This window comes from Babjeviella inositovora, assembly GCF_001661335.1.
Source record: "Babjeviella inositovora NRRL Y-12698 unplaced genomic scaffold BABINscaffold_7, whole genome shotgun sequence".
Classification (NCBI taxonomy): Eukaryota; Fungi; Ascomycota; class Pichiomycetes; order Serinales; genus Babjeviella; species Babjeviella inositovora.
Window position 1 is genome coordinate 380,029 of NW_017566844.1, and position 20,457 is coordinate 400,485.

Sequence of the window (20,457 nt, forward strand, 5' to 3'; positions counted from 1 at the left end):
GGAATAGGAAACGCTTAAGGCCAGCCTCAAGTACCCAGCATAATTCCACGGTTGGTAGTTAGTCATGTATACACAGTGCCAGAAATATCAGATATCTCTATTGACGAGATTCGGTGGAAGCAAGGTCGAAGGTTATTTTCGCCTATAGGTGCAACGCCGTGAGAACCATAATGCGGATCTGGCGTAAGTGCAGCGTTTGGCCGATTTCTGTCGATCGAAGTTTCGCACGATGACTTTGTTTACCACTCTGGGGGGTACGCGCGGAATCCCACTTTCCGCTGTGTTACACGAGCACGTGACCAGAAACTGGCTCTGTATCACATGAGACTACCAAATATATACTGATAGTATAGATAACTGGCTACTCTCAAACTCCCATTAAAATTTGCCTTTGAATAAAATTTCTGGAAATATTGTGAAACGCAAATGTGGAACAGACAGGCTGAGCACTGCTGCATGCTGTTTTGCATATGCACAGCCTAGACACTGGAGAGCTGTCCTGTGACCAGCCTCGCCATATTCTAGATGCGGGATTTACCTTGCTGCGTGTTGACATCCTGCTGAAAACACCCAGTTGGGATTCCTCTCAAATATAAAGCCATCCCTTGCCTACGTTTTAAATCTGTTTCGCATATTCCTCACTCACCTTTTTCCAATATAATGACCGCTCTTGCCCTCAACCAAGCCCAAATCCAAAACAGAGACATCTTAAGCGACGTTGTCGGTGCTTTGACTACCGCTGTTGGCGGTATCGCGTCTGTCGCTGGTGACATCGACAGTGTTGCCACTAAGGTCGCGTCAGGTGCTGCTTCCGTCTTCACCAAGGCTACTGCAGGTGCCGCTTCTGTCGCTACCAATGTTGCTACCAACGTGGCGTCTGTCGCAACCAACGGCGCTTCCCACATCGAGTCTGTCGCAACCAACGCTGCTTCCCACATCGAGTCTGTCGCTACCAACGCTGCTACCCACGTTGAGTCTGCCGCTACCAACGGTGCTTCGCACGTAAAGTCCGTCGCCAGTGAAGTTAAAAGCGACATCAAGTCTTTAACCAGTGTTGCTGGTGGTGCCGCCTCTTCGTCCTCCCAGGCTAGTGCCGCCTCCTCGTCCTCCAAGGCTAGTGCCGCCTCTTCCTCGTCCTCCAAGGCTGGTGCCGCCGGCGTTGCTGCTCCAGGCAACTGGAAGGCTTCTGCCTTGATCGGTGGTGTCTTGGGCCTTTCCGCTCTTTTGAGCATCTTTTAAGCACCCAGTCGTAATCCTTTTCTTCCTGTGTATTATATATCCAGAGCTTTAACTTGATGAATGCTTATAATCTCCCTATATGTTGGATTCTGCCTGTAAGCTAATGAGAGATAGTTACCTTTACGGCCTAGAGGGCTGAATAGCAAGATAGTGCGTTTCAATCCTATCGGTAAATACTGTAGCCATACGGGCTACACAAGACCTTTAACGTACGCACAGGTGTGGCTGTTAGAAGGGTTAGAGAACAAAGCGCTGGCGTGGGCATTTTACACCCTACAAGATGGGACGAACCAGATATATAAGATCTGGGTTTGTTGATTTAGGGAGCTAGGATAGTCTCAGAATAGCTAAATGAAAAATAATGAACTAGCCCTTTAAGGATTTTTTTAAAACTTAAATGCCATTTTATACTTATTTTAAAGATTCAACAAAAATAAACCAGTAGTACTTGTGAGGGGTCAGACAGCTCGACGTCCCCACTGTCACTACTAAATCTTATAGGCAAAGCCTTTTTGACGTTTGAATAATTCCGTGACCTTGTAATTTACGCGTCGTAATTCACACATCCCCATTATTCACACGTTCTAGTAATTCACACATCCTCATTGTTCACACGTTCTATTACTTCACGTGACCTTGTAGTTCACGTATCCTTGGAATTCACGTGACCTTGGAATTCACGCGGCTAACGTGTCGCGCCACCGCAAAACAAGACAACAAAAAAATGCTGCACCATGACAATCATTAGCTGCAAACATACACAATATAAACCTGTTTACCCACCGAGCACCAACGAAGGGTTTAGTTCAGATTCAAACCGTAACGCAAGGTATCTATAGTTTTGCCACTCATACCGCTCCAGCACCTCGCCGCCAGCCCTACCAGTTTTTGCCCCCCAAGACAAACCTGGAAATTGCCCTTTACGCCAAAGCACTATCCGATATCCTTGAAACAACAACGTTTTTTTTTGGTAACCTGTTGCAGTACCTCACTGAGAGAATTGCCTCTACCTTGATTTAACCCTTTTGGTATTTATCTCGATCACGTTAGTATAATCTGTGACAGCATCAGCCCGGAACCCAATCCCAGAAAGCGCTTCAGCCGTCAAACTTCAGTTTTTTTTCGATAGACGGTATTCCATAGAATCCTACTCTTTGAAACCTGGGAATATTTTTTCGCCCAATCTTCGCTTCTCGGCATACTACAGCACCAGAGTTTACTTTTGGTGTTCCTAAAAAAACATACACCCAACCACAGTCTCTTGAATTAAGCAAGACATGGCCCCCAAGAAGCTCAACGGCCCGGTAAACGAACTCCGGGCAGGGATTGCCCTTCCGCCGCACCTCCGTCCTAAGGCCGTCACCAACCCCCTTGAACGTCTCGCCAAGCCGTTCAAGGTCCCCGTCGCGCCTCGCCACAAACTTAACCATGTTTCGAAGCTCCCAGCTAGAATGGCACGCACGCGCGCTCCTGTTTCGTACGTGGAGGACCACCAGGAAAGCGACGGGGATGCCAGTGTTGCGTTCGACGTGTACGGTAGCCAGGTGGTTGTCACCAAGCGAATCGGTGCCCTTCTGTCCCGCCGGCTTCTCGGAGAAACAGGCGCAAATGCAGAACTAAAGCTCATGAAGAGTTTTGCGGTTCCATTATCCAAAGACAAAAGGGATGAAGGTGGGTACAAACCTCCGCCGCCACCGCTAGGCACCAGAAGAATGCCAGTCCTTGTTCCCCGGGCGCTCCATGACCCCACTGGCGAGTTTGCCATTGTGCTTTATGACCCTACGGTAGACGTTATTCCCCAACTAGAGGAGGAAAAGAAAGAAGAAACACCCGAAGAGGAAACTGAACAGGCGGTGAAACGCCATAAAACCCACAAGTCTCTTGCGGAGATCTTAGGTATCAATACGGACCCTAATGACATGTCCAAACACCCCAATGTACCGGTTGTGATTGACCCAAAGCTCGCCAAAATCTTGAGACCGCACCAGGTGGCTGGTGTGCAATTCTTGTACCGCTGTACGGCAGGTTTAATCGACCCTAGGGCTAAGGGGTGCATTATGGCTGACGAAATGGGGCTAGGAAAGACGCTTCAGTGCATTGCATTGCTCTGGACCTTGATCAAACAGGGCCCTAGGGGTAAGAGAACAATCGATAAGTGCATCATTGTCTGTCCGTCGTCGTTGGTGAGAAACTGGGCGAATGAAATCGTCAAATGGCTTGGCCAAGGAGTACTCACACCCTTGGCGATTGACGGTAAGTCAACCAAGCCTGGCGATTTGAGCAATGCATTGGTTCAATGGGCCAGTGCCAGGGGAAGGAACATTGTGAGGCCCGTTTTGATCATCAGTTACGAGACGTTGCGACGCAATATGGACAAGTTGGCCGGCATAGAGGTCGGGTTGTTGCTTGCCGACGAGGGTCATCGATTAAAGAACGGTGAATCACTCACGTTCACAGCCCTTGACTCGCTCAACTGCGCGCGGAGAGTGATTTTATCGGGTACGCCAATCCAGAATGATCTATCAGAATACTTTTCGTTGCTCAATTTTTCCAACCCCGGGCTTCTTGGGTCCAAGCTCGAGTTTAGAAAGAACTTTGAGTTGGCCATTTTGCGCGGGAGAGATGCTGAAGCGTCGGATGCTGAAAGGGCCAAGGGTGATGCCAAATTAGCAGAGCTCTCAGGGGTGGTGTCGAAGTTTATCATTCGTCGAACCAACGACATTTTGTCCAAATACCTTCCGGTAAAGTTCGAGCATGTGGTATTTTGCCGCTTGGCTCCAATGCAAGAACAGGTGTACAACCATTTCATCACAAGTCCTGAAATCAGGAAGTTGATGAAGGGTGTGGGTTCGCAACCGTTGAAAGCTATTGGTATGTTGAAAAAGTTGTGCAACCATCCAGATTTACTCGACTTACCGGAGGACGTCGAGGGTTCTGAGGAGTTCATTCCCGACGACTATCTGAACTCGTTGCGAGGCGGTGGTGGGAGAAACCGCGAAATCCAGACTTGGTTTTCCGGTAAATTTGCGATCTTAGAGCGTTTCCTTGCCAAGATGCGGAGGGAGACGAACGACAAGATTGTGTTGATTTCGAACTATACCCAGACGTTGGATTTGATCGAGAGAATGTGTCGGTATCGAAAGTACGGTGCTCTCAGATTGGATGGCACATTAAACATCAATAAAAGACAGAAGCTAGTGGACAAGTTCAATGATCCTGAAGGGAATGAGTTTATCTTTTTGCTCAGTTCCAAGGCCGGCGGGTGTGGGATCAACTTGATTGGCGCTAACAGGCTCATTTTGTTTGACCCAGATTGGAATCCTGCTGCCGATCAGCAGGCGTTGGCGAGGGTGTGGAGAGACGGCCAGACCAAGAGTTGTTTCATCTACCGTTTCATTGCCACAGGCACCATCGAGGAGAAGATTTTCCAGAGACAGTCGATGAAGATGTCGCTTTCGTCGTGTGTAGTTGACGAAGCAGAGGATGTTGATAGACATTTTACCGCCGATGGGTTGAAAAAATTGTTTGAGTTCTCGCCGGAGGCGATTTGTGACACACATGATACATATAAGTGCAAACGTTGTCGCAACGGGTCCCAGTTTATCAAGTCACCAGCAATGCTTTACGGTGACGCAACAACGTGGAATCATATCAACCACGACGGGTTGGTTAAATCTGGCGATATCTTGCTTGAGAATGAAGCGAATTTTGACGATATCTCTTTTGCTTTCCAGTTTGTGTCGCATTGAGTGGGATCTAGGGGACTGCGCCAAAAGTTCTGAGCAGTAATACTTTGGCGTGCCTTCAAAGTATTTAATTAAATTTTTGTTTGTTTGTGAGTACCATAATTAAAATGTTTCAATACGAGATGAGGGATAGCTTCTATGTACAGTCATATCACATGATAAATTGTATACGCACGCTGTGACGTGTAGAGGCAGAACTGTGGGGAACACTAGGACTAAGGATGTTTCTCATACCTCTTTACACCTGAGACTCAAATTATACAAGACTACGCTAAAACCATTTCTATACTAATTTTACCACATCCATGTCGAGATACCAAAACAGTTGCCGCTTCGTGCAGTCTCTTGGATTGAAATACCCCATCATCCAAGCTCCAATGGCTGGGGTTAGCACGGTCCAGCTTGCCGCCACCATTACAAACCATGGTGGTCTTGGCTCGATTCCTTTGGGTGGTGTTGACTTTACCACCACAGTAGGCCCAATTGAAGATTTGTTGAAAAGCTTCCAGTCTCTTGTGCCTAACCCTGACTTGCACAGAAATGTCAACTTGAACTTCTTCTACCACGAATACAAGTCTGATCCCAGTTGCGGAGAGACTCCACCCCAGAAACGAAAGGTTGAGAACTGGGTTAGTTTGGTGAATAAATCCTTGCTGGGACCGGATCGGATTTCTGGGGATTTGGTGTCGGAGATCACCACCACTAGCAGATCGCTTCTTGCCGCTCGGTCCAAACACAAGATGGAGGCCGCAGTGCTAGCTCTCTTGGCCCACTACCAACCAAAAGTGGTCAGCTTCCATTTTGGCTGCCCTGAAAAGGAATTCATTGGGAAATTGCAGGGTTTAGGGATTGCGGTCCACGTTTGTGCCACAACACTTGCCGAAGTCGATGTCTTGTTGAACGCCGGTGTCGATGCAATATTGTGCCAGGGTGATGAGGCGGGTGGCCACAGAGGTAGTTTTGATTTGTCCAACGGCACGGAAAATCTCTCGACGTTTGCGTTGACCCAGCTAGTACTCGGTAAGGTCAACGGCTTAAGGCTTCAGAACCCCCCTGTGGTTATCGCAGCGGGAGGAATCATGGATGGGACAGTCATTGAATCTCTTCTTTCCTTGGGAGCTGGCGGCGTCATGATGGGTACTGCTTTTCTCAGAACGCCTGAATCAATAGTTAGCAGGACTTTTAGCAAGCAGGTTGAAGGGCTGTACACGGACACCATTATCACGCCGCTTGTGTCGGGTAGACCTGCGAGGTGTTTGAAAACACTGTTCGTGTCGAGCTTAGAGAGGGAATACGCCAACCTTAGTGACAAAGAGAAGGGTTTGCCAGATTACGTGTACCGCTATGTGATGTATAAAAAGATTTTGGCCCATTTGCCGAACCAAGATGGGAGGTATGGGCTTCATCTTACAGGCCAGGGATATCCTTTTATTCGAAGCGGGTTGAATGCCCAGCAAGTATTTGGGGAGCTAACCGAGGAATTGGAAGCTCGGGGATGGAAGCTCGGGGTGGATAGTATAAACGAGCTGCCTAAAGTTCAGTAAGCTGTCTGAACGCATATGTGTATTGGTCAGAACATCATAGCAGTTTTGGATGGTACCAAACGTTGGTATTTACTAGTTGTGATATATCTAGTAGGTAATAGTGGATACTGTTAGCTAGCTAAAAAGAGGATACTTTTCATATGTAAGATATACACAAGAGAAGGGTAGTCAGTGGCCCTATATACAGAGGCGGGTACGATGCCAAGGTATTCGCTTATCGGAGGTAAGAAGGTAGTGGACTCCGACTTTCGTCTGGTTAAATAGTACCTTTACTGCACTGGCGAGAGAAAGTAATACAAAGGTAGATGTTGGATAAGGGAAGGTTCATGTAAATGGTCTAGGTTGGTTTTCCAAGCGGCTTATCAAACACATCACAATAGGAGCTGCAAGGCTTTGATGGCATTAAGTGTAGATTCATCAGAGAGCCTCTAAGCAGACTCTAAGTCGTATATCTGACTTTGTTAGTATACAACGATACACAGTACTGATACAGTGTTACTAAACCTTTGGTATCTTAGGTGCTTGTTTATCGTAGAGATATCCATTCTGATATACCATAACTACGGCCAGTAGTTTGCTTTCATTCTTTAGTACAGTTCTTATAACATTTGCTCCTGGACCAACCACCGTCTCGGGAACCAAAGCTGGGGTCGCCCAATCATGGAAGTGGAGCTGGGGCAAAGTGTACTATGAACTCCTTGTTTAATCAAAGCAGGTTTAACGTAGCAGGGAATAAACTATCTCGGCGTTAGGGGTGAAGTTCGCTTTACCAGATGCAAACTTGGATGCCTACGTTTATTACTACGAAGCGGCCCAGAAGTGGAGCTTGGAAGCATCCCGATTGTGTCCAAGAACAAGCATTCCGACAATGAAACAATGGGCAGAGCCTGACCTTCACCGTTTCTGAAGACGAGTAATCGCCCCATGTCTATGTAACCATCTGTTGCTGCCTTGAGACTTCAGTAGTATTGGTCAGGGAAGATGTAACGCATACCGACTTTTCATAGTTTTCTACAGGCCCCTCGCGTAGCCGCTGTTACCAGCTATTCGGAACTCGGCTTGCAACGCAGCCAGGGCCTTGTGAACCGCTATTTTTAGCACGACAAACATCCGATGCACGCATCTCTTTGAGGAGTGGGATGAAGCCGAACACCGGCCCGAGTGATCTCAAGCAGAACAGAGATATTATCGCGGATATCGAAACATCTCTGTAGCTACTCTAAAACAAAACAAGCTTGATGATTAAATACCCAACAACTGATGTGAATCTCGATCGGTTGCATCCAACATCCTACAAATGATAACACACGGTTCTCGGAGCATGTATACGATACACGACATGTCTCGAAAAGGCTTGTTTTAGAATGAGTCACCGCGGCAACCATGCTGGGTCGTGTGCGGTCTATTAGAACCAAACTTGTGCTCACACTTACACCAATCATATGTGTTACCCGCACTGATCTACAATTCGGAGGTCTATGTGAGTCGAGAGTTTTCAGCCGCTGTTCCAAGAGCCGAAGCAACGTGAGGCATATTTGCGAACGTGGCGCTACCGCGCGTTCACAGCCACTCCTGGTGTCACACAGGGAAAATTTTTTCGCACTCTCTGCACGCTTCCGAAGCGGCATCACGCAATGTCGCATGAGACTCTCGAATTTTCGCGGATGCCTGCCCCGCTCTGTGTCCAGAGCGGTCTGAGCGTGTGCAGGACAGAAAATTAAAAATTTGAGAAATGTCTAAATTGGCCCCGTACTTACCGAGAAGACGCCAAGCCATACATAAGTGCGTCCCATAAAAGAATACGTATTGCCAACACGCAAAATACAAGTAATCCGGAATAGTTTGTGACATCTACCCGACCCAGCGCTCTCAAATTGCGTAATCAGAACGTTTCTGACCCACCAATATACATCCCGCCTCGCCATCCCCGTACGAGCCTGTGCACCGGCGACAAACCGCAACATTCAACTTTTCGAGTCCCGCCAGCTTTCCGTGTCTTATATATGCTACTGGAACCCATATAGACTATGGTTCTTATCAACGGTGTTAAGTACGCCTGTGAGGTATGTTTTTATTATCAAGATTGGAGTGGAAGGATTTTCGACAGAACGGTGCCAGGGAGGCGGTCCCTTCTAATCTTTGAAGTTACCAGCTACGATGTGTCTTTCGATCAACACACATTACTGTTATTTCTAGGATCCATGGAACTGCTGTGGAGGTCCTCAGCTAAAGCCATAATGTATCATCACTGCGCTTATCCTTCCTAACTTCGCCATCCCACATCATACTAACCTTTTAGCGGTGTATTCGTGGCCACAGGGTCTCCACCTGCACCCACACTGACCAGCCTCTTATGATGATCAAACGCAAGGGCCGTCCTTCCACCCAGTGTTCACATTGTAAAGACTCGCGCCAGCTGACCAACACCCACGCCGCTTGTAGCTGTGCGAAAAAAACGGACCCGCTGTTGCCTAACCACTCCCAGGGTTGTCCTTGCATGGTCGGCGACCACTGCACCTGTACTGCCAAGAAGAAGAAGCAACCGGGTCTGAAACCCCCTTCCTCGTCTTCCTCGCCTGCGATCGCGGGTGAACTGCCGAAGTTTGCGAATATCGATGCGATTGTCGACTCTGGTAACGAATCTGGGACGAACAGCGCTAAAAACGGAACCCCCGTCTATGATCTTCCGATCCAGGCCAAGCTAGCCTCCAGAATCAAGGCTGAGTCTGGGACAACAGATAACTCCAGTTCCTCGTCTATCGCGTCTAACATGAACAAGTTGGACATTGTCAAGATGCGGTCTGTGGACGATTCCATGACCAGGGCCATTGGTGCTGAGTCGCTTGCCTCTGCTGCACCTATAACCTCTCACACCCAGCCCCGCGTTGGTGAAGTGAGCGTCTCGCTTGATGAAATCGTCAACCCGTACTCTGAGGTGGATATCAACCACGTCTTGGGCGACATTCCTCTTCCGTTCATGGAATCTGGCGGTTTACTCGACCTCTTCGCGGACATCCAGACGAGGCCTCAGGCAGACTACGAAACCGGAACCTACGACGAGGTGACCCCCGGCTCTCTGGAGTTCTCGCCTTCGTCGCAGTACGGCGGGAAAATTTCCCCGCTAGACGCTAGTGCCGGTGGCATGTTTCCATTGTTCCCCTTGGTTGGGACTCTGTCGGCCAAACCAACAGACCTCACAAGGCTGACCGCGGACTACTCCAGACCGCCATCAGAGGGTGTTTCCACGCCATATGGCTCCGGTTTCCAGTCGCCGAAACCATCCAAAAGTGGGTACTCCACCCCGAATAGAAGCCAGTCCAACCAGAATCTATACGGTAGCAATACGTCTCTTTCAGGGTCCCAGCACGCGGCCGTTCACCAGCTTGCCCACCACCACCAGCACCACAACCATCACCCTAGCCAGGCCAGACACAACCCGCATACGTCGTTCTACACCCAGCATGATGCCTCCGCCTATCCTCCGCATTTCCATCCGTATCCGGTGAAGCCAAAACGCACGCTGAGTGTGCGGTCAAGCACTAGTGTTTCCAGCTCCCACGTCGGGCCCAATTCCCCTCCAGCCCAGCCGTACCAGTCAAGACCGGTGCTGATCCGCATAGACAGTTCTGACTCGTTGAACACGTACTCTCACGGAGAAAGCGACTATGGCGGAAGGGACTCGCGGAACGATCTCCAACAAGTGTATTCTGTCAGCACGCTTGGCAATGCCAATGGAATCGACAGCACCCTTGAAGATAGTGCCAGAACCTTCCAGCAATACAACGCCAGCCTCCGTGCGACGAGTGTGAACGATGATAGTGAGGGCCAGCATAACTCGAAGAACCTGAGCAACCCCGGCTCCGGGGCGGCGAATGAGAATGGAGGCAACACTTTCGTCCCGTACGGCACAAATGCCAGCTCGGAGGCCAAGCCATCGATCCCAAAGAGCACCTCTAGCTTTGGCCAGTACAATAGCAATGTGGCCAGTAACGCTACCAGCGACCCTACGTCCAATCAGTACGGCCTGAAAGACATTTCGGATTATTCAGGTTTTCCGAGCGCTAATATGGACGTTAACTCGTACATGACGTTTGACTTTGACGATGCCGATGCTAACGGGTTGATGGGTAACGGGACTGGCTCTGCCTATTTTGAAGCACCAACCGACGGCGTCATACCCGACAATAACCGGACCACCGCTGAGTTCCGTTCTTTCAATCCAAGTAGCAACAACCTCGGCTTGAATGTCGCCGATAACCAGTACCCGGGATTGGACACTGAGTCAAATCCAAACTTGGATCTCAATTTGTTGGACTTCATGTCTTCTGATAACCCGAACGGCTTAGATATCGATTTCCCCAGTAGTGGAGACATGTTCCTCCCTGCTCCACCCCGCTGAGGTCATTGATATTGCCCCGTAGTTGGTATTTTTACGTATATTTATCTTTTCTACCTCTATTTATTGTATATTATAGCACATCGCTTTCTTTCCCGTTAATCCCGCAACCCTCCTCTTCCCTCCAGCTTTTCTACAACTCGCAACTCCTTAATGTCATACATTCAAATTATCAACGTAGAGAGGATCCCTCAGTCTAAAGGGGGCACCATAATAGATTACGAGACCCTTGGCACTTGAACAGTGCCAATACTGCACCATGCCAATTACCCCCGAGTAGGCTGTTAGGTCAGAACTACATATTTCACACTGCCTTTAATCCACCAGAACGAAATGAAACTCTTGGACCTTACTCTAACATGACCATTGTTCATAAGAGTTTGCAGACCCGGGAGATTTGATAATTATTAACGTAGAGATTTTCGAGCTTCCATATCTAAATTGTCCGTTATAAATAAATGGTTTTCTCCAACATTAATATAATTTCTATTGTTCCCAGAGCTCTTGTGATTAGTAATGCTGGCTGAACTGCAGGGTTGCTGTCATACTTGGCTCACTACACGGCTTACCAGGACGCACGCATGACCAGTCCGAGACACGCAGATGGCTCATGGAAAAAAGACCCCTTCCATGCATGGCGACTCGAACTGATAGTGTGAAGCACTGAGCCAAAAAGCCCATTACTCGATAATAGATTGAAGTCTCGTTTTTAGCTTTATAATTCACGGGATTTGTGATACTCGCTATAAACTTTAGGTTCGAATGATAGCAAATTCGATATATGATGGTCGTAGACTCCTGACGTAGTCCGAGTCAGACCCCCTGAGCAGCAATTAGACGCACCTGCAGTCTAATCATTTTCTCCGACACAGAGCTGAGGATTATCGTCGAAAATTTTACCAGGTATCTGGTCTAGACCCTGTTGACACTTCCATACGGATCACCTAAACTCCCGTGCTAGTCTTTAAGAAACAAGCATTTAGCGTCATTTCCAGTTCCGTAGTGCACATCTCAACCGAGGGCCTATATTTTAAGTCTGTCTTGCATATACCTCCATGTCAGCCCCTACAAACATTGGCAACCGCGAACGCAGACGTTCCGTGTTGGACGTCGGCGGGCCCAACTCCATCAACCAGTTTGCCTCATCCTTCAAGAGAGCCCAAACCTACATGACTATCGATGTGGATAATGAGGCCTTCGACTTGTCCCCCCGCTCCAGTGTCGTCGATGACGCGTTGTTAGCAACGCCGGCTCCACAGTACGATAGCGTTCTTACTGGTAGGGTTTCCCCTGCTCCCCTCAGAGGCATAGATAGCATCCAGTCGTTCCACTTTCCCGGAGCACCCACCGATGTTGAGAGAGACGGATTCGTCCACCGTAGAGCCTCCATGGCTAGCGTGAAGTCCACCTTCAGGGAAATTACCGGCGATTCGACCGCTCCGCAGACCATTTTCAACTCCATCAACGTAATGGTGGGTATAGGTATTCTCTCATTGCCGCTCGGGCTCAAGTACTGCGGGTGGGTGTACGGGGTTATTCTCCTCACCCTTTCGGCGCTAACCACGCGCTACACCGCGGTGCTCATCGGGCGCATTCTCGCGAAACACGATGGAATTTACTCGTATGGGGAGCTTGCCAAGTTCTGTTACGGCACCAAGGGACAATACGTGGTTTCGCTCATCTTTTGCTTTGATCTCGTCGGCGCCTGTGTGTCGCTAATCTTGCTCTTTGCTGACTCCCTCACAATCTTGGTTCCCTCGGTGAGTAGCACCTCTTTCAAGATCATTGTCTGCGCTATTTCCTTTGTTGTCTCCTTCCTTCCTTTCAGTATCTTATCGTTCTTGTCGGTGATCGGAATCATCTGTACCTCCTCCATTGTCGTTCTCGTCACGGTATGTGGGCTATTTTTTGGCGGAATCAGCGCCCCAGGCTCGTTGTTGGCCCCAGAGGTTACCAACACCTGGCCATTGGACTACACGAATATTCTCCTCGGCTTGGGGATCTTCATGGCCCCATGGGGCGGCCACGCAGTGTTTCCTGAACTTTTCCGTGACATGAGACACCCGCACAAGTACACCCATTGTGTCAACGTGACGTTCCTGTTCTCCTACGGTGTGGATATCTGGCTTGCAGTGGTTGGGTTTCTCATGTTTGGGGTAAATGTAGCCGAAGAAATCACACAGAACTTGATGTTGACCACCAAGTACCCGGCGTGGGTGCCCACCGTGATTGCCGTGCTGATGGGTTTATTGCCGCTTTCTAAGGCTCCGTTGATGACCAAGCCGATTTTGACGGCTGCAGAGCAGGTGCTTGGCATTGACAAGCAGATTTTGGCGTTAAAAAACCAGGCCGAGCTGAAAAGGGCACTGTTCAAGGTCTTTATCCAGCAGCTCTTGCTCAAGGTGCTTATCTTTGCAATGTTCTATACCATTTCCATCACCGTGACCTCCTTCGGCAAAATGATGGCCTTCCTTGGTTCCGCCATCTGCTTTACTATCTGTATCACGCTTCCGCTCATGTTTTACCGCCACATTTTCTATGCAGAATTGTCCCAGATAGAGCGTCTTGGCCTTGCGGCCGGGATCACTCTCAGTACTGTCTGCTGTGTGTTTGGCAGTTACGCCGCTATCTGCTTCTAGCTTCACGCATGGCTGCCATTCTAGTGCACCTCATTTCCACCCAGTTAATCTAAGTTTGTATTCCTGTTAACAGTATGTAGATGGATGTAAGCAAAGTATTATTGGATTAACAACTTTTAGTAAGACCTGGACGATATGCGTGGTCTCTTTTCTGGCTTTCTTGTCACATATATATATATATAATAAGCATATCCGATAAAAGTTTAAGCGTATGGAATATAAATATTTATAGAAAATAGGTAGTACAGTATATCAAGTAACAATAGATATTGTTAGCTAGCTAAAGGAGAATACTTTTCATTTGTAAGATATACACAAGAAAGGGGTAGTTGTGGATAGTCCCAGTTGACAGTCATCAGCAGACGGCGTAGCTGGTCAACATTTCTGAGCCGCAAACTAACTATAATCATATTTAGTGAAAACAGAAGTTCTTCTTATTTTGTGATAATCTAACCATCAAAATTAATAGATGCGTGTCGCAATACTAATTGTATGTAAGAGGCCGTATTGTGCGGAACTAAAACGACTCAAAGACAGTAGGACTATACAAGAATCACCCAGACACTGGTGAATTTCCCCCAATTATTGGTCCCTTGGCCCAGTTGGTTAAGGCATCGTGCTAATAACGCGGGGATCAGCAGTTCGATCCTGCTAGGGACCATTGGTTTTTGCCCACCGGGCCGTAGCGCCCGTATTTCTCTTTCCTTCACTTCAGGGGATTAAACCATCCTAAAATATCACTTGCTGACCCACTACGGTAAACCGTTGAATGTGGTTCAGGAACTCTGCGCAAGCTTTATCCCCGATAAGACGCGGTTCCTAGCGCACATCACAACCTCCGATATCTACAGCGCGCGCGTTAAGTGCGAGACGGAGAGGTGCAGCAATAGTTTCCACGAGCGCCGATAAAGCACGAGATGCATATAACAAACACCCACGTGAAGCGCCCCAGGGTCCAAGAGCCATACCAGGCGCTAAGGAGGTATAGTTCGCGGGGACAGATAACACACATGTGTAAGTCGGGGCGGCCTTTGGTATAAGTGTGGAAGCCTTCGTTTCTGGAGATGGCGTACTACCACAAGTGGTCACGTGTGGTGCGGGGATGTGAGATTTACGGTTTTACATCCACCTTTTTGACGAGTATCGACATACGTTATCCTTGTGGCAAGATCAAGATGATCTGTAAATGACTGTCACGCAAAGGCTATATTTGCTATTAGACGATGAATAGAATCGTGGCGTCAAACACACACGCCGGTTATCACCACCATGTCCTGAATCTGTTAGGGTTGCGTTGTAATAATTAGCCATCTAGGTCATAGAATATGATGCTCATGTTCCATATCGGGCTAGCACTGCTCGCGGCCTCTAAAGTCGTGCCATCGTACTTTATTTTTACGAGCGTCCTGCACGCGAGCACCTCATCGCTCGGCGTGTAGGATAAATTGGCATGAGCGTTTTGCTCCGAAATCGTAGTCATCTCCGTTATGTGCGTCTAGGAAGGCGACAGGCGCAGTCTCGAAAATATGCCTAGGTGCCCACAGCGTTTGACATCCACGCCACTCTAAGGGCATATGCACGATGGCGGTGTGGCTGCAGAAGTATAAATACACTTTACTTTGCCGCTCAAAGTTCCCATACGAGGTTTCATTCCCCTCTTTGTATTTAACAAAACAGATTTTCCGGCGTGACACAGCAAAACCAACTCCTTTCAAATCGCATCCGTACCCCTAAGGCACTTTATAAAGCAAAGCCCCTAACCCATTTGCATCTTTAATCCTAGACCACTTTATCTACCATTTCTACCATGTACTCTCAGCAATTCACCCCATCCTTTGCCCACACCAGCGAGCCCTATGGTGCTGGCGTCGACTTTGCCACCCAGACCCCCGGCTACGATATCTCTACCCCGGCTCCCTTTAGAAAGTCACTCTTCTTTACGGCCCCAAGCTCTGAGATCGAGGCGCCACCGTCAGTCACCTCCGGCTCCGAGTTTTCCGAGGAGGACGAGGACGACAAGAACCTCTACACCTCGGACGTCTTTGACGAGTTACCAGAATTGTGGGGCTTTACTGCCAGTAGAAAATCCAGTTTCGGCTCTACCGGTGTCTCCTCCGCCCAGAACTTTGGCAGCTTTTTGGCCAAGCCAGACGATAGAGTGGCGTACATCGGCGGCTACAACACCTATGGCACCGTTTCTCCACAGTTGACCATGGAAAATCTCTCCAGAGTCGAGTACCCGGCACCATTCCAGACGCCAGTGCCAGTGGTTCCAGCGGTCTCCTACCCAAAGTGTCAACATGTGGCGGCTCCCTCCGCTAGAGCTCAATCCTCCAAGTCTTCCGTCTCTTCCGCCAGTTCCGTGCAGCCGGTCAACACCGAGTTGTACAAGACCGAGTTGTGCGCCTCCTACATGAAGAGCAACGGCAAGCTGTGTCCATACGGAGGCAAGTGCCAATTTGCTCACGGCGAACAGGAACTTGTGATGGTCAAGAGATCCACCAACTACAGATCCAAGACCTGCGCCAACTGGACAAAGAACGGTGGCTTCTGCCCGTACGGCAACAGATGTTGCTTTAAGCACGGGTTTTAAGGGAAAGCTGACACCCCAACCTTTGCTCTTTTTCCATGACCCTTATTTATTATACGATCACCAATGGCTTTTCCTTCTCTATGGAGTCCTTCGCAGGCCTCTCGGTTTTATCTTTTGGTTCCTCGACCTGACTTCACTTCACGATTCACGTTTGTAGTTCACAAACCCACCTTTAATACTATTCCATTCTTATTCAAGTTGTAGCTGTGACCTTGAGCCTTGTGCGAGACAGTACTTTCAGATTTTTGTACAAACACGCTTTAGTAGCAGGAGCGCCCCAGAGGTTTTTTTAATCACAATATCTTTACATCTAAAGGGACCCGGAACTTGTTCTTGAACCATGTTAAACCGCAATGATTTGGCTTAAGCGCTTTAATTATGCTCTACTCCTCGTCATCGCGGCAGGGAGCTCAACACATTAACCTCCGTTTGCCTGTCGTACGATATGTCCGTCGTACGATATGTACTGCGGGCATCATGCAGCCACGGGCACGCATTTTCGGAGTTTTGTTCCGGGGACTGTATGCTATACCCGTTTTAGCCTGGGACTATTCTTGGGGAAAATTGGTGCGTGAATCACGAGCAAGAACGTTTTGCAACACCAGAATATTATCAATTATTGTCATGCTGGTTATAATCAAGTCCCCCAAATCTAGAGTTTAAAATTCTACCCAATGCCAGGTCTTGGACCCATCATATCTCAAACTTAAAACATACGACTTTTGTATATAAACCCTTTCAAACATGTCCTTTACCTACGAAAATCCCCTCCATGGAACCCATACATCAACAATCTTCTCCTCACTCTCATCGTCGATGATATAGTACACATTGTATGAACTGGAGGTGATGCAGAAGTGCTGGGGCAACACCTTCACCTTGGTTCCGATGGGAATCATTGTCGCGGTTTCCGCCAATGGCTTCAAAATCCCGTGCTCCTGGCTGACTCTGTTGACATACCACTCCCCATAGTCTCCAGTCCCATCTCCCCCAGTCTGATTTGAGACAACAGCCAAAGTATCGGCATTTCCATGCTGAGCACTTAAATAGTCAATCTTACCGAAGCCCGGAAACATCGATGACGTTTCCTTAGACAAGGCAAGTGATCCTGCGTTGATCAACAACTCGCCACCCTGACGGCCAGGGTACTGTGAGATGACGGTGCTCAAGACATAGCCCGACAAGTTCTCCAAATCGGTGCACCCGGTGCTCACCTGCTGCAAGTCAAGACAGCAATAGTTGCCAGCGTGGAGTTCGAGAACCCCCAAGAGATCATTGTTGATCAATGCAGCGAGTTTGTGGTTATTCGCACCCTGGAAGCAGCGCGAAAGGGCGTGCAACGTGGGGGTAGCACCCACCGAAAGCACAAGCTTCGAGATGTCAAAGGAACCACCAATCTGCTTGGTGGCATCCGTCACAGCCTTAATTTCATCATACAAGTAGTTTTCAGCCTGCTCAAGCGTTTTGGACGAGTAGGAATGGCCCGCGTGGGCGTAGAAGCCGTAGAGACTGAGCTCAGAATTCGCACTGATATACTCGACCAACGGGGCCAAATTACCACCAGCGAGTTCTATCCCGGCCCTATGGGTACCCATGTCGATCTTGATAAACACGGGCCAGTGCAAGGAACTGTGGGCCTCGCAGAACGCTTTCACCACGCGCAAATGGTCAAGGTGGTCCACCAAGAGGATGATCTCCTCGATGTGTTTGCGCATCGCCGTCAACTGGTGCAAGGTGTCGAACGTGACGTTTGGCAAACCGTAGACCATGCTGCGTACGTACTTTTTCTCACTTTTGTTCTGTTCCTGGATGATTTTCCAGCCCTCATTCAAGGTGGAGATGAGAATATTGTCGAAGTGAGGGGAGGCATCGTATCCGAGCTGGTACTTGAGGATTTCCCACGTCTTGTGGGTCTTGACATGGCCTCGGAACTGGATCTTTGCCGTCAGACGTGCCTGCAACTGGACCACCAGCGAAAGCATCCGTTGGGAGTTCCGCTCAACAACGGATTTGTTGATGACAAAAGACGGGGTAGGGAGGCAGCTGACGTGCTTCCCCTTGAAATGGGCCAAGAGTTCGGCTTTGATGTTGGGAATTGGGTTGGAAACCAAGGGGTTGATAAAAGACATAAGGGTTGAGAATGGAGCTGATAAGAGGTGTGGACTGTTAAGGTGTGGACTGTTAAGGTGTGGACTGTTAAGGTGTGAGTGTGGCTGAGGAAAATACCCTTTGACCTGCCCTCTCAGAGCCGCTCCAGTACCCCGCCTCTTTAAATGCGTTCCTTTCAGGATAAATTCACCACTGATGCGGTATCGGCATCTTTGACACCCACAAAGAGTGGCTTCAACGTGGCTGAGTATCTAGGATTATACGTCCTTCAACCTGTAATACAAACTATATTGTCTAAGCGTCCTAATGTGAAAGAATCTCTGATGACCATCAGCCCTTCGGGCAATCTCCAATTATCAATAGAATGAACTGCTTTACAATATGCATCATGCATGGGTGGGGGTATACATGTGCAGGACGTAAATAACCATGACTCACACGGGATTCAGCTATATCTCCAATTCAACCAAAACCGAACCCGCCGAGGAATAACCAAAGTGATTAGGTCGAAGGGAGTCTTTCCGATAATTTCACTATTTGAGATCTGCACCTGCAGGCACCATGGGCCCCCTGTACCGGGGCACCGGCTGAACTATCACGAGCACAACCGAAATATTACACGAGATCACGTGCGATGCTCACACTTCCCCTGAAGTATCACCCTCATTCACCGTTTGAACCCTATATAAACCCTAGTCTCGATGCTTTCTCTTTTCAATTTCACATTGACCTTTTTCCCCTCAATTTCCCTAACCTTATTTACTCAATGTCTGCTTCGCTTTCCAAGAACTTTGAGACCTTGCAGCTCCACGCGGGCCAGGAGATCGACTCCAATACCAAGTCGAGAGCCGTGCCTATCTATGCCACCACCTCCTTTGCCTTTGACGACTCGCGTCACGGTGCCCAGTTGTTTGGTTTAGAGAAGGAGGGCTGGATCTACTCCCGTATCATGAACCCAACCAACGACGTGTTTGAGAAGAGAATAGCTGCGTTGGAGGGTGGGATCGGTGCCGTCGCCGTCTCCTCCGGCCACGCGGCCCAGTTTTTGGCGCTTTCCGGGTTGTGTTCCGCCGGGGATAACTTCGTGTCCACATCCTTCCTTTACGGCGGTACCTACAACCAGTTCACCGTCACCTTCAAGAAGTTTGGCATCGACGCCAGAATCGTGAACGGTGACGATGCTGCTGAGTTCGAAAAGTTGATCGACAACAAGACTAAGGCATTGTACGTGGAATCTATCGGTAACCCAAAGTACAATGTCCCAGACTTTGAAAAATTGTCGGCGCTTTCCACCAAGTATGGTATTCCGCTCGTGGTCGACAACACTTTCGGTGCTGGAGGTTACACCGCTAAACCAATTGACCACGGTGCGCACATTGTGGTCCACTCTGCGACCAAGTGGATCGGCGGGCACGGTACCACCATGGGCGGTGTCATTATCGACTCCGGGAAGTTCCCATGGAAGGACTACCCAGAGAAGTTCCCGCAGTTCTCCCAGCCTTCCGAATCGTACCACGGCTTGGTCTTGAACGAGGCATTGGGCACCGCGGCCTTCATTGGCTACGCCAGAATCGAGTTGTTGAGAGACATCGGGCCAGCTTTGAACCCATTTGCCTCCTTCTTGTTGTTGCAGGGCTTGGAAACCCTCTCCCTCAGAGTCGAGAGACAGAACTCCAACACCTTGAAGTTGGCCCAGTATTTAGAAGCATCCGCGCACGTCGCGTGGGTCTCCTACCCGGGCTTGAAGTCCCACCCGTACCATGACAACGCCAACAAGTACTTGACCGGCAGAGGCTACGGTGGTGTTCTCTCCTTCGGTGTCAAGGCTTTGGAGGGTGACGCGCCGGAGGATCCGTTCGAGGAGTCTGGCGCCCGGGTTGTTGATAGCTTAGAGTTGGCCACCCAATTAGCCAATGTCGGTGACTCCAAGACCTTGGTTATTGCCCCCTACTACACTACCCACCAGCAGTTGTCTGCCGAGGCGAAGGTCAAGGCCGGTGTTACCAAGGACTTGATCAGAGTTTCCGTCGGTACCGAGCACATTGATGACATCATCGGTGACTTTGAGCAGGCATTGAACAAGGTGTTCAAGAAGTAAGCCCCCAGCTGGAATTGGGTGAAGCCTACACGCTAATGAATTGTAATTAACCCAAGATTTTGTAATAAATACTAGCGAAGGGATTATGTTTCT

The 20,457-nt window shown here is 48.9% G+C and overlaps 8 protein-coding genes and 1 non-coding gene across 9 annotated transcripts; 8 read left to right on the forward strand and 1 right to left on the reverse strand.

Moving 5' to 3' along the window:
• Positions 1–660: 660 nt before the first annotated feature.
• On the forward strand, positions 661–1,239 carry BABINDRAFT_8399 (uncharacterized protein; the record flags this gene model as incomplete). Its single annotated transcript, XM_019132795.1, has 1 exon — positions 661–1,239. One exon carries the CDS (start codon positions 661–663, stop codon positions 1,237–1,239), a length of 579 nt encoding a protein of 192 aa, XP_018984797.1.
• A 1,277-nt stretch (positions 1,240–2,516) lies between these two features.
• Positions 2,517–4,988, forward strand: RAD54 (DNA-dependent ATPase; the record flags this gene model as incomplete). Its single annotated transcript, XM_019132796.1, has 1 exon — positions 2,517–4,988. One exon carries the CDS (start codon positions 2,517–2,519, stop codon positions 4,986–4,988), a length of 2,472 nt encoding a protein of 823 aa, XP_018984798.1.
• Positions 4,989–5,229: 241 nt separating this feature from the next.
• On the forward strand, positions 5,230–6,833 carry BABINDRAFT_161866 (putative nitronate monooxygenase). Its single transcript, XM_019129047.1, has one exon. The coding sequence runs from the start codon at positions 5,291–5,293 to the stop codon at positions 6,527–6,529; it is 1,239 nt and encodes a 412-aa protein (XP_018984799.1). The 5' UTR covers positions 5,230–5,290; the 3' UTR covers positions 6,530–6,833.
• Positions 6,834–8,348: 1,515 nt separating this feature from the next.
• On the forward strand, positions 8,349–11,093 carry CUP2 (Cup2p). The gene is made up of 2 exons (XM_019129048.1): positions 8,349–8,592; positions 8,829–11,093. Exons 1-2 carry the CDS (start codon positions 8,557–8,559, stop codon positions 10,926–10,928), a joined length of 2,136 nt encoding a protein of 711 aa, XP_018984800.1. The 5' UTR covers positions 8,349–8,556; the 3' UTR covers positions 10,929–11,093.
• A 773-nt stretch (positions 11,094–11,866) lies between these two features.
• On the forward strand, positions 11,867–13,631 carry AVT1 (Avt1p). The gene has a single exon (XM_019129049.1). It carries the CDS (start codon positions 11,981–11,983, stop codon positions 13,562–13,564), a length of 1,584 nt encoding a protein of 527 aa, XP_018984801.1. The 5' UTR covers positions 11,867–11,980; the 3' UTR covers positions 13,565–13,631.
• A 520-nt stretch (positions 13,632–14,151) lies between these two features.
• Positions 14,152–14,225, forward strand: BABINDRAFT_t215. Its single transcript has one exon. It is a non-coding gene; the product is annotated as a tRNA-Ile (tRNA).
• Positions 14,226–15,277: 1,052 nt separating this feature from the next.
• ZSF1 (Zsf1p) lies at positions 15,278–16,521 on the forward strand. Its single transcript, XM_019129050.1, has one exon. The coding sequence runs from the start codon at positions 15,372–15,374 to the stop codon at positions 16,155–16,157; it is 786 nt and encodes a 261-aa protein (XP_018984802.1). The 5' UTR covers positions 15,278–15,371; the 3' UTR covers positions 16,158–16,521.
• A 322-nt stretch (positions 16,522–16,843) lies between these two features.
• BABINDRAFT_161871 (uncharacterized protein) lies at positions 16,844–18,758 on the reverse strand. Its single transcript, XM_019129051.1, has one exon. The coding sequence runs from the start codon at positions 18,284–18,286 to the stop codon at positions 16,913–16,915; it is 1,374 nt and encodes a 457-aa protein (XP_018984803.1). The 5' UTR covers positions 18,287–18,758; the 3' UTR covers positions 16,844–16,912.
• A 274-nt stretch (positions 18,759–19,032) lies between these two features.
• On the forward strand, positions 19,033–20,364 carry MET15 (bifunctional cysteine synthase/O-acetylhomoserine aminocarboxypropyltransferase; the record flags this gene model as incomplete). The annotated part of the gene is made up of 1 exon (XM_019130509.1): positions 19,033–20,364. The coding sequence occupies one exon, from the start codon at positions 19,033–19,035 to the stop codon at positions 20,362–20,364; it is 1,332 nt and encodes a 443-aa protein (XP_018984804.1).
• Positions 20,365–20,457: the final 93 nt, after the last annotated feature.